Source organism: Haliotis asinina, chromosome 1 (genome assembly GCF_037392515.1).
Source record: "Haliotis asinina isolate JCU_RB_2024 chromosome 1, JCU_Hal_asi_v2, whole genome shotgun sequence".
Taxonomy (NCBI): Eukaryota; Metazoa; Mollusca; class Gastropoda; order Lepetellida; family Haliotidae; genus Haliotis; species Haliotis asinina.
The window spans coordinates 92,738,140-92,754,819 of record NC_090280.1 but is presented as its reverse complement, the minus strand read 5'-3'; the positions used below and the strand labels follow the sequence as shown (position 1 = coordinate 92,754,819).

The 16,680-nt window shown below is 40.2% G+C and overlaps 1 protein-coding gene across 1 annotated transcript in view; it reads right to left on the bottom strand.

Annotated features, from left to right (window-relative positions):
- Nucleotides 1–6,333: 6,333 nt before the first annotated feature.
- The window catches only part of LOC137255474 (somatomedin-B and thrombospondin type-1 domain-containing protein-like), an 85,137-nt gene continuing 74,790 nt past the window's right edge, over nt 6,334–16,680 (bottom strand). Inside the window, exons 3-4 of the mRNA XM_067792912.1 lie at nt 12,132–12,255; nt 6,334–9,653 (exon numbers count right to left, since the gene is read on the bottom strand). Of these exons, the coding sequence (XP_067649013.1) occupies nt 9,326–9,653; nt 12,132–12,255 (452 nt within the window). The 3' untranslated portion in view covers nt 6,334–9,325. The remainder of the gene's footprint in view (nt 9,654–12,131; nt 12,256–16,680) is intronic.

Genomic DNA, 16,680 nt, shown 5'->3' with positions numbered 1-16,680 from the left:
CTACAACATTAGCACGGATTTGGAACTGAAAACCTGCAAACATAACGCATCGGGATGTGAATGGACAGTTGTTGGCTTCACGAGTGATCAAGCGGCAGCAGCAAACTGTAGCCATTAAGACGACCTTTGAACCCATACTCACATTTGCAGAACGAAATTGGGTGTTTTCTCTCGTAAAGTGATACTGATACACTAAAGTATCCGTTGGTAGATTATCCGAATCCGTTTGTCGATGTAAATGTTACCGTCACTTTGTACGTTCCACGTTTAGTGTGACTGACCCAACAGTCTTCAGGAACACAGCCACTGAAATATGTTGCGTCCTTTGTACTCATGATAAACTATAAGGAACGCCTTACTGCGGTTCTGTCTGATAAAAAAAAAAAAAACACTCGACAATAGTGTGCAATTTACCTGAGGAATTACTTTTCGACCTCATACATATCAACCCACGACAATTTGCTATGTCATATGTTTGCAAAATAAAATCAACGAAGGTATTTCAAAATTGTAATTAAGATCAGAGTAACACCCCTTTGCCTAAATGAGGCTTCACAGTGGACAATGATCCATAGTCCTCACTTAGAGGTGAGTGGGAAAGATTCATCTTTATCCCTTACAAGGAGGAGTCGTAACGACTTTAGAAGTGCGGCCGTTATGTCAACCCAGCGTTAAATGAGGAGCACGTGAACTGTAGAAAAACATAATAGGTTAAAAAAGACATCCATATATGTTTCATTCCAAAGGCACGGAAAACAATTTTCCCCACTGAAAGTAGGTGTGTGCTCTGTTGACCGAAATATTTCTGTTGTTGTGAAGCAAGCCAAGTTATAAACACGCTCATAGCAACTTTTCTTCTGAAACATTTATATTAAATGACACGAGTTCGACTCCATAGTTTTTGTACGTTCGCTTTTTGTGTGGAAATGAAGTAGAAATTAGATCAATTCATCTCAAAGCAGCAAACAGAACCGGCGTTTATCTCCTGGAAACTTCTCAATGAAGAATGTCCGTGATGTAAAATCTATACAGACACGCTATTTTAAAAAGTAATGTCCGTGTGTTTTCGTAGAATCCAGTTTTTCGGTTGGAGACAAAAAAGCTAGAAGGTTTTCAAATTGTTCACAATTTAAGTGTTTTGAAGTGTTCACAATTTACAGTTGTATTTATTTATGCTATTAACATCACATAAAAAGTGAACAGTCACGTTGATAGTGACTGTTCCCCAATGACGGCATTACTCACAGGGATTTGTGTACGTTTCAAGACAGGAGTACCCGAAGGGTACTGAAAATACAAGAAAGGTACAGAAGGTGATTGGCATTATGCTTCGACATAGTTTCCGTCACTACCTAACCAAAATGTTCACGTTTTCGAGTGAATGAACTGGATCTGACGTCACTTTGTATTTCATCCAGTTTTATGGCAGCGCGCGATCCTAAAGTATCAGGAACGCCGGGAGGTATACAATCTCAGACGTTTACCACTCAGTGAAACAATTCGCAATTGTTTTGGTCCAGACAAACCTAGAATCACAATCATGGGGAAACCGTATTCATAAGTTTCTCGCGTGTTCTAGGGACGACTCAGCAAACACACTAACTACTCTCACACACTGACGACAATCCCCAATTTTACTTACATTATATTGATTATTAACCCTATTGTCATCAGGTAACCGAATATCGGGGCAAAACATGCATAACTAGATATTTATTTCTGGAGCACATACCCAAATATTTCCGTCACCATGCATGTTCCACATTTAGTATGGCTGACCCAGCATGGAGTCTTCAGTGAACACATTACCCACTGAAATATATGTTTCTAGTGTTCTTTGTACTCATGGTCAACTATAACGAAGCCCTTAAGTTGGTTCTGTCTGAACCCCAAACTACATCAGACCATAGAATGTCCCCAAGTTGCATGTGTCTCTGAAAAAGAGGAAAAATAACCAAACTCATTCTGTACGCTGTTGAAGGTCAATGACGGTCGCTTGGGAAATTATCAGTGGTAAGTTATGAGTTTTTTCGCATTAGCTTACTCTTTACAGCAATTTCTTCGTGAAAGAAAACAATTTGCTAGTCTAGTGGATGCAGTTGGTCGTGGAACTAGACATTTTTTTTCGCATTCTTTCAAATATTTTTTTTCTGCTTCTGTCTGCTGATAATGATGCCATTGAGACTAAAATGACATTGTCTTCCAGAGTCCGCCTGGTAACTATAAAACAGAGGTACACGTACACTCTTCAAAAATAGAAACGCATAATCCATTTTTAGAAGAATGTATATCATTAGTTACGGGCAATTATTTCATGTAATTTCAACTGGTAAAATGTTCACACGCCCATAGACAAAGGCTTCGCCAATACAACAGCAGGCTTTATGTCTGATACTTGAGTCCACAAAATGGTGTCAAAGCCAAAGTATTTTATGAATGGATAGGCCTCTTCCCCATTCTTTCTGCAATGCCATGACCATGTGTTGAAGTGTTTGGGGTATGTTTTGCCGTTGAGGCACACGTCGACCCAGTTTATCCAAAGGGTGTTCAGATCTGGTGATCGGAGTAGGTAGTAGACCGTGACGCGTGCTGTAGGTGAAGTAGCGTAGTCCTGGTGGAACAACTACCTCTGTTGGTCAGTAATCGGACGCGTGTGACGTCCGAGGACTTCGTTGATGTGCCGATTTGCTGCCAAATTCCCCTCAGCCACCACAAAGTCACATCTTTGTGACCTGAATATCTCACCCAATACCATGACTCTGTCTCCACCGAATCTGTCGAACTGTCGAATGCAATGAGGGGCAAATGTTAAAAATGCTGTCTTCCATCTCTCCGGTGAAGAACAAAAATCGTGATTCATCACTGTACCAGACTCGCCTCCAGTTTCTAAGGTTCCAGTTCCGTACTCTACGACACCACCGCAAGCAATTGCGCCGATGCAAGTCTCTCAAAACAGGGGCGACAACTGGTTTTCTTGATCGAGTCCCCTCATCACGCAAACGAATCCTGACAGTTTGGTCGTAAATTCTTCAGGGATGTGTTGTGGAGTCGCCACGGCTGTGGCAAGACGATGACGCATGTGAGCAGCCCGGGTGTAGTGGACATGGACATGGGAGGTAACTCCTTGACTTCCACTTCTCTGTTAATCTTCGGCGGAATTGGTATGTAGGAAACCGTTCGAAAGGCGAGAAGATATGCTGCTCTGAACGATCCAGCTGCAGACTGCGACTCCCCAGCTTCGCGGCGGTCTGTGGAGATGTTTCGATTGGATGAAGATTTCTTCTTTTCCAGACAAAAACGAATGACAAAATTAAAACACAACGTTTGCCTTTTAATAGCGATCGATACTGCAAGCTTTTCTGCTTACTTGCACGTTCATGTTGCTTTGCATGTTTTCGCAGTGACGTTTTGGCGAATAATGTTTCCAAATGCTTCTGAAACAGTTTACAATCACATAAAGAACATCTCTTTCGATGAGAATTTCCGCAGCTACAGGAGTTTAAATTATTCTCAAGGTCACCCGTGCGTTTCTTTCTTTTTCTTCTTTTTCTGAAGAATATGTATTGCTGTAGAATATTCAGTTTTGAATTAGGAATATAAAGTTACATGTCTTAGACATATGTGTTCGGGGAGATAACACTGAATCACTACGTTCCTGAAACCATGGTATTTTCATGCTCCGCTGTCCAAAATCGGATGGCATTTGCAGGTGTTCAGTAGTATCACAAGATTGTGTCCATTCACTTGCCCAATTGATTGATTGATTGGTTGGTTGATTGGTTGATTCATTTATTGTTTCAGATGTATACCTGATGATGTTGTGGACGTCTTATATCTGGAACTACATCTGCCGATCTGCGGTTTCCGGTCAATTCATGCACTATCACTACGCCATTGCGCCGAGGGCTTCATGCACGTAAAGGATGAAGCCGAGTGGATCCGAGTGTTCCGTACATACGTCCCTTCACACAAAAATATATAGTGAGAGTCCAAGACGTTGTGCATTAGCCTCATAGTTAAAGCGTTTGATCGTCACGCCAAATAGCTGGGTTCGATTCTCCACATGGTAACAATGTGTGAAACCCATTTCTCGTCTCTGTCCCATTGATAATGGTGCAATTTTGCTAAAAGCGGCGTAAAACCATACTCTTTAGACCACAAGTGCACCATCCATATCTTTCAGCTTGGCTAGTGACATAACTTAGTTTACCGAAAAAGGCATTCTCACGGGTTCGTTCTCTGTAAAGACTGAAAGCTAATGCAGGAATCCAGATAGATCCAGACAAGTCTCCTATCCAGTGAAATAAACAATTTCTGTCTAAAGAATTAATGCAGCTTTTCGTGATTAATGACCAAAGTCTCGACCATATGTGATCAATCATAACCGCACTTGCCCCCAAACTGCCCTTTAATTGCACATGTTGCTAAATCTAGAGGAAAAGGAGTCTGGAAGTTGAAATAGTAGACAAGTCAGCAAACTGTGCCTGATATACAAACATCCTCGTGCATACATGAACTTTAGAAGTGTTTGCGGTTGTGACCCAAAATATGTATAATATCTGCTTACTGTTGACGTTGTAATTAATTTCTGGGATGGAAATACATGCGAAGCACGCAGACCGGAAGTGTGGGTTGGAAGAGCGAGACAGCTGACAGAAGCGACAGATGAATGTGACAGACAAGGCCCTCGATTGGTTACCTCCCAGACAGATTTTCATGGGTAAGCGAGATGAGACACGGAATAAATATGTTTTCGGTATCAGTTCCGAAACAAATGTGTTGATATAAAGAATATATGATATATATAAAACAACAACAAACAACAAAAAACATACTGTATGAACATTTCCTGTAATGTTAGCACAAATTTATAACCTCGGAAATATCATTTGAAACGGCTTTAGAGAGTAATTTGTCGGTGACATTTTAAATAAATGAACAGCAGTTGCACTCTGTCTCATGTGCAGCTGTCGTCTAAACGTATTTAACAGCAGCTCGACTGAGTATGTAGAAAACTCGCATCAGAGTCCTAGTGGTGCGTGTGTGACGCCGCCGCTTTTAGCAATATTTGAGCAACATCACCAGACACGGGCTTCACACATTGTACCCATGGTGAGAATCGAACAGGAGCTTTGACAATGAGCGTGACAAGGGAACGTTATAACCACTAGGCTACCCCACATGTCCTGTTCGAATGTGCCTTATCAGTATAACGTTTGTCATATACATCTCTCCATGTATTCAGCTTTTGTTCAGCTTTTGTTCTCGTGGAACATTTTGTGCACCGAATATTTTTGAAGCTCATTTTCTTCAGGATTGTTCATGAACAGATCACAAATCAAATCACAACCAAGTGCTAGACATGTATGTAACACAGTAGTTGGGTTAGCTTGTTATACTGAACTTTTCAACAGTATTCTAGTGTGGAATACCAAGAATGGACATCATCCAATATTTCACCCCTTGCTTTCATTTTGAGCAAAACGCACAGGCACGCACGCACACGTGCCACACTTGTGTGGGTGTGGGTTAGGGTGAAACTTGAGTCCATGACATGAAGGAAACATGTCAGTACCAGCTCCAGTACTCCACCCCTTTCATTTCGAGCCCTCATACATCGGATGACATCCATTACATATGAGAGAGAGAGAGAGAGGGAGAGAGAGCGGGAGAGAGAGAGAGAGGGGGAGAGAAAGAGTTGTATTCCATATTTATTTGATAATGACCTTTATCCTGTGACTGACCAAGGTTTTCGTTTCAGTAGCATTTCTCGAAGAGTGGTTCCTAACTGCGCACATCGATGCTCATGATGTTGATTACTGGATTGTCTGTTCTGGACTGGGTTATTTAGACTGCTGCCATATAGCTGAACCACACTGGGGTGCGGCGTAAAACTAAACCCACTATGAGAACAGACCGCATCTTCACGAGACAAGAGAGTTAACTGATTTTTGAGGCCAGTTTGAAATCAGTTTAATTCCCTTGCCCCGGAGAATTGTGACCTCGGTAATGCCGCTGGCGTTTGGAAAGAGACATTTTGTGTGGTCTCTTAGCAATATTTTGCCTGTAGAGTAAGATGCGTAGGCTTTTGATGTTCAAGATTATTGCACTCTATAGAAAAGAGAGTGCGTCTTTCTGTCCGAACCAATGTTTGTATGACTCAAGGTTTCTGTTAACTAACACTTGTTAACATATGCTTCTCCTTGTTTTTTCTGGCTAACGCAAGACGTTTAGGAGATAAAACAATACACAGTGACACTGAACTCACCCAGACATTTCATCACGTTTATGCCAAACTGAAAAGCAATGGTAAATAACAACATGGTACACATAGGCAAAGAAAGTGTTTATTTTAGGCAAACTCCACATGTAAACTTTGTGTATACACTGGCCTAAAATGCTGTGAAATACAAAACTTTGCAACAGCCATAAAAAGAGTCTAAAAATTCATTACTTATCAACACCTGATGACGTTGATCTATGTTTAAAAATAATTTGTACAGTTAAAACTTATGAATGCTTACATACAATTGTAATGAACGGAAATGCGTAGATAATATTATATACAAGAGGTACAGAGGACCACTAGGGCAACTAATGTAGGGTAATTATGTTATTAACCTGTGAGATTGCCTTGAACATTGGTTACACATATGTCAATAGGTTTAATCAGTCAAACAGTAACTCCAGTTGGATGCATTTGAATATGGGCTTCTTTTGCACTTGAAGCTTTCACTTAATACATATGTATGTTTACTCAATTTCAAAATGCAAGTGATACTTATTACTTATCTAGTTTTCCTTTACAAAAAATATTAACTTTACAGAGATTGTTGAAGCACATTTAAAAGATTTTGGCCCCACTGCAGTACGAACGTGGACTACCAAATATGGAAAACCCAATCACATGACTGATGACCCCTCAATCTGCCATTGGACACATGACTTCATCAAAGACTGGACATGTAAACATGGAAGTCACATGGCCATGGCAACCATGGAAACAATCATGTGACTGGCTGGTCACCATAGCAACTTAAATGTTGCCATGACCTTTCAGCACCATTTTGATCAGTGTTCACTTTGAGGTGAAAATTAAAATTTTCTGAAACAGATATAAATAATAAAATGTTGCTTGATAAAACACTAGCGTGCAATGCTGAAGCATTTGTACAGATCTAACTGACAATGCTGAAAAAGTAAGCTCAATGACATGCTAATACTGACAAACTAATAGGTGTTAGACAGGGCTGTCTCTTGTGCCATACTCGTTCATGCATCTTTTCTATTCAACGTCTTCCACTATCTTTAAATGTAAAAACCTAGAAGTGTTCCACCACATGCAAGACCAATCACACATCAAAAACCTACCTACACCTGCTGATTAGAATTAGTTTAGTGGAACAGAGTTGGAGAAGGATTTCTCGGACACAACAACCTCATGCCATGAACAATTCAAAAGGAAACAGCATCCTCTTCAGTCCTTCCTGAGCATAACCAATATCTTTCACAAAAGTATTTATGCACTTGCAAGACAACTTTCAGAGATCAGTCCCTTTGCAGCTGTGCATATTTACACTAGAGTGTAGCTTGATGTGTATGTTGTGTGTACAAAGCCTAATATGAGGAAATGACTAATAACATGATAATGTTCCTTACAGAGGACAATAATGTATGTTATCTATACACAGACATGAATGCTGTAACAAATATGACCTATGATTAAGCAGCTAACTGCATTCATATTCTTAACTAAATACTTTTCTTGGGTTTGAATACATTTTCAGCATTCACCAAACAAAATGTTAGAAATATTTAAAAATAGGGCAAAATATTTAAAAATAGGGCTTTCTTATTACTGGTGACGATGACAATATTTCTAGACCATTACGCTCACATGTTCCCAAATGCATTCAAATATCCTGACAATGTAAGCACACCATTGTGTATCCTAAACACAACACATGACAACACTTATACAGTTCCTGTAGAAAATTAGAAAGTTGGCCTTTGTACATAGACAGCACTAGGATGACGGGGTTGAATAATATGTTAAAAATGTTAAACAATAAATAGCTGCAATGGGTACACTGTAACACATCATTACTGAATACGTCACACACACAGATGGTACAAGATGGGTACAACTAGTGGCACAAGATGGGTAGACACTGATACAAGATTTTTCGAAGCCTAGGCCAAGATGGTAAACCCAGTGCCAAATGTTCATATACGGTTAGAGTGTTAGTAAAGAGTTTGGCCCAAATCTGTTCAAGATGTGAACATGGTAATCATCACCTTGCTTATTTACTGTTGTATGAATCCAGTAATCTATACTCTGAGCAAAGAAACAATTTCTTGATGTGCAATTTCACTTGTTTGTTAGTAGACTTAACGAACTATCTGAAATGAGATCCAATGGAAAGATCAGCGTCAAATTGAAATTCACAAAAATTAACAAAAACATGTCAGTTGGGTGATAATAATACAGTGCAACAGCTTGCTACGGACCACACAGTAAAAAGGTTAATGCTGTGAACTAAAAACTAACAGTTCGGTATGTAATCTAATGTTGTTCAACACAAAGACTCCTCAGGCAAACAAGAAGATTAATGCACAAACGTCTAAGATAGGGAAGGATGCAAAACATTGTTACAACAATAATTTGCAGTAATGGCACCTTATCACAATGGACAAGCTTTCAAAAAGCAGGTTTAACGGACCTATCAGTGGGGTACTATTATATTGAATACTGGCCAATGATCCTACTTTGGTAGTTGAAAAACCTGTCCTGTAGGAAAGCTGTATACTGGCATTCTTCATAGAAGATGGTCGTTTTCAGCAATGCCTGAATTTCAAAGGCAAACCATGTCTGCCAAACCAGATGGTCAACAACAGAACATCTTGGTGTAATGTTAATGCATGGGCAAAGGAGACTACTGGTAGTAATCTTTCTGATGCTCCTTCCAGAGCTAGTGGTGCAGAATCTCCTGGTTTGCCCTTAGAACAGGTGCTACAACATGTGCTGTACAATGATTACAAAAGTATGTCCCTGTTTATAATAATGTATTATACATGATAGTGAATGAATCACTAGAGTGTGCTACACTAGACAGTCCACAGTTCTATACAAACAATCTACAGTGCTCAAAGACACCAAGTGGTATAGCATTCATTCTGTCAGTACTTCCTGCATACAGGAATTATGGGAAGGTGTGAAATGCGAGCAGACTTGTCTCCCTTGAGATAAGACAATGCCATGTGGCAGATGATCAGATCTAGTCTGATGATGGTGGTTGGTTTTAAGACATTGTTTCAGTAATGTCTAAATAAAGATGAAGTTTCTTGTGGGTCCATCTCTGTCTGCTGGATCATCGTCAGGGTCCTCATCACGGTCACAGGTGCAGGGCTTGTGATCCACTATCATGGTCCATTCTCCCTTGCAGTGAGGTACGTTGATGGCAGTCCATCGCGTCAGCTTGTTCATCACTCCGTGGCCAATACAACGGACGCCGCGGTCTCGGTCCATGGCTGTCGGCTGACACTCCACGCAAACCTCTGCTCCCTTGTTGAGTGATCTGGCCCACTTCTGGTTGACCTCAGTGCTGTTGCAGGCTGCGCGAGAGCTTGTCACCAAGTAGTAGGCACAATAGCTGAAATGTATGCAGTGAAATGAATATACGGAAAGACATGAGAGTGTGAACATGTAAGGCTATGATTGTTTACATCAGTATATGGGGGGAAGACAACCTTGGGGTATGACTTTGGGTAGAGGTGCATGGAATCTATTATAGACACACTGATTGCACTCTATAGTTTTGTAGTTTAACCTATTACATATATAGTTATCATTATGAATTATTCTAGGAATACTACATCTAATATCATGGTCATTATTTCTGTATAATGACTGTTCTCACATTATGAAATAATAAGACATTGCTCTTCACCTTTTTAAGGTATATACTTTATTGCTGTTGTAGCTAATTACTGGAAACAGCCATCCTTTAAATGCAGGTCACAGATACAATGTATGTACCATAATGACCAATCTGGCTTCTACAGTCAATTACTGGGAACACAGTCTCCCTTTGATGCAGGTCGCAGATATGTACCATAATGACAAACCTGGCTGGTATAGCCAATTATCAGAAGCATCGTCCCCCTTTAATGCATGTATGTGACTGTCACCACCAAGGCGTGTGCAGGAATAGTGCATTCCATGATTGCTGTTCTTTTCCTATTCAACCTGTTTTGACAAGCTTAAACCTTTCACTGCTACACCCATAATTGCACTAACCCACATTTCTATGTGTTTACTTCCAGCAGCAGATCATGAGAAAGGAACCTATTCAGATATTTCAAACAAAATTAATCTAATAGACTCCCATTTAAACTCATGCCAACTGTGTAATGGGCAGATGCAACGGATGGTACAAAAGCCTACGGTGTAACGTAAGCGTTAGAACATGCCGGCCTTCAGCAACATTTAAGTGACATGCTTTCATCGCCGCACATGACAATGAGGAGCTTCTCAAGATAAACACGAAGGAAACCACAGCCAAGTGAAGACAAATATTTAAGTTTGCCTCGTTTTATCCCCGTCTGCTTTTTTGGTCTTACAAGGTTGGTGTGAGAAGCGCATTCGGTCAGTGTCCTGTAGGAGCCGCCGGTCACCTATTCTAGAAACTCACTTGACACACAAACACAGACACACCACAAGAAAGGGAAGTTAACCAGATTTAGTCCTTGAGCCAGACCTGCTGTTTTTCGTACAAGGGTGAAAGCTATATTGGCATTGTCTAAGTTTAGGATGTACCAACAGCTGGTGTCTTGATGTTTAACCTCCTTTAGAGAAACGAACCATGTTTAGTTTGAACTGACTACAGCAAACACGTTGTTTATGTCAGATGATGTACATAGTTGCAAAGATCAAACAAACCCGTTATTTCCAACAGTGATGATTTTTTAATGTTTTTCAGTTTCTAATCCAGCTCATTTTAAATAAAATCTACATTATTTCACCATTCTCATGAATATCTGGAAGCTTTTTCCCTACTTGAGTTTTCCACTTGTTTTGTCCATTGTTAATGTGTTATTCGTTCCAGTGTGACATTTTTATTATTCTGATTTGTTGATTGTTCTACTATCATCATATAATTCCTGCAACTTTTTTTTATTCATAAGCATTTGTCTGCCAAACCTGCATGTTTGTTGACGTCAAATACTAATCATGAATCATTAAGGTCACTAAATGGGTTGTGATTTTTTTGGGTAGTAATTGAGTGAGGTTGGTTGGTTGGTTGGCTGGTTGGTTGTTTGGTGTGATCTTTTACACTGCACTCAGCATTGTGTAAATAATTGAGTCTGCACCAGACAATCCAGTGATCAACATTATTAGCATCGATCTAGGCAATTGGGATGAGATGACATGTGACAAGTCAATGAACCTGACCATCTGATCCCATTAGCAGCCCTTATGACAAGCATGGGTTCTGGAACATCAGTTCTAACCCTGAGTGAGTGAGTGAGTGAGTGAGTGAGTGAGTGAGTGAGTGAGTGAGTGAGTAATATATTGCTACACTTGCAGCTGAATGTTCAACAAGACACACCAGAACATCTTCACACTGTACCCAAGTTGGGCCTGCAACATCATACAGAGAAACTATACATATATACTGGACAAAAATAGTTAGGGATATACGTAAATTTTGAAATTTTGAATAATGATCTATTTGTTCACTGACACACTGATAAAATATCAATCCTAAAAATACCAATATCCCTAACTTATTTTGTCCAGTATATTTCCCCTGGTGGCTGATATAAAGAAAATGTCAATCTATTACTCTGCCTTTACAGCTGGTAAGGTGGCTGGTGGCTTAAGTGTTTGCTCATTATGCCTAAGACCCGGGTTCGATTCCCCACATGGGTACAATGTCACTGAAGCCCATTTGTTGCGTCCCCTGCCACGATATTGCTTGAATATTGGTAAACGTGGCATAAACCTAAAATCACTCACTCCACTGTCTTTAGTAATATGTTTCTGACAGATCCAGACAAAGGACACCTGATATGGTCTCATACCAATGAACTCCAGGACTTGTGGAAGTATTCATGTTTCTACTTACGTTGCTCTGGTAAGAATTTCGTTGAAGTTTCTTCCGTATAAATTTTTAAGGATTCCCTTCCATGGGTCATACTTTGAACTTGTTCTGAATATTCCATAAGCTGCAGGCAAAATACGTCCGGTTTCTGAAACAAAATTTGGAAATAAATCCACAGGATACAAATTCATTATGTTAACATACATTCACTATACAAACACAAACTACATATAAAATTTGGTGGTTGTCAGTAAATAATTTTGGTTTGCCCAAGGTATGATAAATAATTTGCAGGAGATACCGTGTCATTTGGAAAGCTAGCACATTGTTTTTGTGTTGATGCCTCCAGAAAAAAACAAAACAAAAACAAAACAGAAAAAATAAACAACTTCAGTCCATTCTCAGAGATGAACTTAAACTTTCTGCTAACAGTGTGGTGCTTGCATTGCAAGAAAACTAGGGCTGACATCTAGTGTAAATCTGCTGTGCAGTTTGTAACATTCAAACCACCATAAATGCAAAAATGCAAAAATCCTAACTACATTTAATTATGTTTATATGAAGATTATTATATATAACTGAAAATATACCTCTGAATGTTCAGACCTCAGAATTTTCATATCACTACAGTTAATGTGTCACAAAACAGGGTGGGTCCTTAACTTGAACTATAGCCTAGTCTCTAAATATATATAATTCTGATGGTTACAAATAATCCCACGTATGTTTAAAATAAGCCCCAATCAGATGGGAGATTCTGAACCTCAGGAAATTCAGAATTCGGTGAGACCAATTTTATTTCTTGTTTTACTGATTTGCATGTTGTATTTACGCAAGAGTAATAAAACAAATAAAAATATATTTTCCTCTCGAAAAAAATAAATGAAATAAACAAAATCCTAATGTGAATGTGATACTAGTCAAATAGTTTTGAAATCAGTGTGAAACCTGCCCTCACTGAACATATTTTAGTCGAAATAAACAAACAAACAAAAGAGTTAACATACAAAGTCATGTGGATTTTTGCTTTGACTGGTGTTTTTTTCCTATTTCCTGCCTTCAGGTTTTACAAATGTCTCATGCCCTTAGTTATTTCCTGAGGATAAAACAAGAAAAACAAGGAATAAAATTGCTCTAGTCTTAATACATTTAGGGCCAAAGCATTGCAGGGAGAGCTAAGCAGAACGGATCATAGTGCAGCTCAGGGACTGTGATACAGATTATGTTTCACTACAATCATCAAGTTCCTACTGACAAATTATGAAATAACTAAACTATGTTCTCAAGCCCTCTCGGTTGACATTTAAATTATGTGCACTAATTTCACCACCCATGTTGCCTGACTGAGTCAACCTGGCAAGTTTGAAACAATCATCAAGCCAAGTGCAGCGTCAAAAATGTATTTACATTACAGATATCTTTAGGTCATTCATATACATGGACAACACTAGTCAAACTGGTCCTTACAGTGTGAATATTGATGATTAGAGCGATTGTTGAGAACTACCATGACCAGAGAACGTGATTTTGCTGTAACTATAAACCTGGTGGGGTGAGACTATTTGACATGTTGGTGGTTTGAATGATGAGAACTGGTCACATTTGTCTGCCGATTCATGCACTTAGTGCCCCTAGTAAACAAATACAGCGACAGAATCGCTCAGATTCATGCTTCTATTAACAACGTACAAATCTGTCTGCAAACATGCTTGGTATAGCTCATCGATGACAGATACCAACACTGGGCTATCGACACATTTCAGTATTTCACGCGAGACATCGTCTCATAGCTTCAGGAAACATTAGCCCCATCCTCCTTGTTGATGAAATTACCTTTCTGTAACTGCACCACAAAAAAATTAATCTAATCAGCTTCAACAAACGAGACAAAAGATCAGTATAATAACATCTGAGAAGTAAGGTTCGTTCAATTGATGAAAATATTTTGAGACGGCCCCTATCAGGCAATGACCTTTCTAACACCAGGGTCAAACTTGTCAAACAATGTACTACATTTTTGTATGTGGGGGTTAAATCGTGTGACAATATTTCATTAACTTTCCCCAGTGAGGGAGAATTGAACCCACATGAAACCTAACACCACGGTGGTTGCTTGCATACATCAAGCTTGTAGCTAGCTAGCCAGCCAAACAACAATTGCCAGGACTCCCTCTTTCAATAAGTCAAACAATTAATTCACCCATAAAACCAGCAAAGGGACAGAGATTAAGTGAATACTGTATCAGTAACAATAAAAGAAGAAATCCACCGACAGCCGCACCTGCTCAACGCATATCCACTCAAGATCAAAGATTGATGGATGATATCGCTAATGTGTTCATCATTTGGAAGAGGAACGTGAAACAAAACCCGCCCCGGATGACAATGGGGGTGTTATGAGAATGTGTGGCCACATTACACACCCTAGCACCTAAGAGGCTGCACTTTGGGTGTACTTACAAGGTCATTAGCACAACACAATAAACATGTCAAGCAGCATTTTCTCCGAGAATGGATGAGGTTTCACACGACCTTATACCTTGACTTGCTGTAGATAGCGATCTCAAGTGTGAAGCTCAAAAGATTAGGTCATGATCCGAGCTCACAATTACACGCATTGGCATCTCAACATTGTCTTTTGGGGTTTTGGTTCCTACATATAAATCATATAGGGCCTCCCAGTCTATCTGCTCTGTTTGATTGAGTGAGTGAGAGTTTTACTGTTACTTTGAACAATATTTCATTTATATCATGGCATGTTGAGTGTGGGAGCAAATCCTCGACTAATGCAGGTTCAGAAATTCACTATTTTGATGTCACTCATTAACATGGGTATGATATTCATAAATTGAGAGTAGAATAGGCCTTCAGCAACCCATGCATGTACCCGTGAATGTCCCGGGGTAGAATAGGCCTTCAGCAACCCATGCATGTACCCGTGAATGTCCCGGGGTAGAATAGGCCTTCAGCAACCCATGCATGTACCCGTGAATGTCCCGGGGTAGAATAGGCCTTCAGCAACCCATGCATGTACCCGTGAATGTCCCGGGGTAGAATAGGCCTTCAGCAACCCATGCATGTACCCGTGAATGTCCCGGGGTAGAATAGGCCTTCAGCAACCCATGCATGTACCCGTGAAGGTCCCGGGGTAGAATAGGACTTCAGCAACCCATGCATGTACCCGTGAAGGTCCCGGGGTAGAATAGGCCTTCAGCAACCCATGCATGTACCCGTGAATGTCCCGGGGTAGAATAGGCCTTCAGCAAGCCATGCATGTACCCGTGAATGTCCCGGGGTAGAATAGGCCTTCAGCAACCCATGCATGTACCCGTGAAGGTCCCGGGGTAGAATAGGACTTCAGCAACCCATGCTTGCCATAAAAGGCGACTATGCTTGTCGTAAGAGGTGACTAACGGGATCGGGTGGTCAGGCTTGCTGACTTGGTTGACACATGTCATCGGTTCCCAATAGCGCAGATCGATGCTCATGTTGTAGATTAGTGGATTGTCTGGTCCAGACTCGATTATTTTACATAAGCTGGAATATTGCTGAGTGCGGCGTAAAACTAAACTCACTCACTCACTCATAAATTGATAAAAATAAGCAGGGTGACATTTGTTTGTTTGGTTGTTGTTTAACACAGCACACAGCAATGTCCCATATATATGGCAACACACTGTAAATAATGGAATCTACACTTGACAATCCAGTGATCAATATCTTGAGTATCGATCTAGGCGACTGGGATGTGATGACATGTGTCAACCAAGTCAAGAGTCTGACCACCCGATCCCATCAGACGCCTCTTATGACAGGCATGGGTTACTGAAGATCAATTCGAACTTGGATCTTCATGGGTATAATCAGGGTGAAGTGGAACTGTGCTTGTGGACACAGACGTCTGCACAGCCAACTGCTGCGGCTTAGAAAATTATGGCACCAGTGCCAACAGTAGTGTGGGCAGTACCTCCATGGACACCTTCATCACCACATCTCACATGTATTACAACTAGAGGCATTTCAGTATTGATTTTTTTCACATTTGCAATTTTTCCTGACTGTATTTAGAAACCAGTGAAGTGCACAGCGTCTTGTGTCACACTTTGACAGCTGTCTGAGCTGCTTAACTTGTCACAGCCAAAGCCCACAAACTACTAACAGCTATTTCTGATTACTTATACACTGCAGTGCACAAACTTCTTGGCATCTGTTTTCTTGGTAGTTTACGTATGTTACAAACACACTGAAAACATGAATCTCACAACTATAGGGTAGGTCCAAGGACTGCTGTTGACTTTCTTCAGCTTCATCCATTACACATCATACACTAGATATCACTTCCACCAGATGGGTTCTAAAGTGTACCTAGTACAATTGGGCCAGGTCCTGCCTTGACCAGCCATATACTGTCAACTCCTAGCAACACGATCAGTTCTTATCTTGATTCCCTTGATTCATCCTTAAAATGTACATACACCTTTCATATGTTCCCTAGTCTGTCTACATTTCATTTATTTCCCTATGAGCATATTCTGTAAAATATATTCATTTTAGAGACTAGTTAATCTATCTG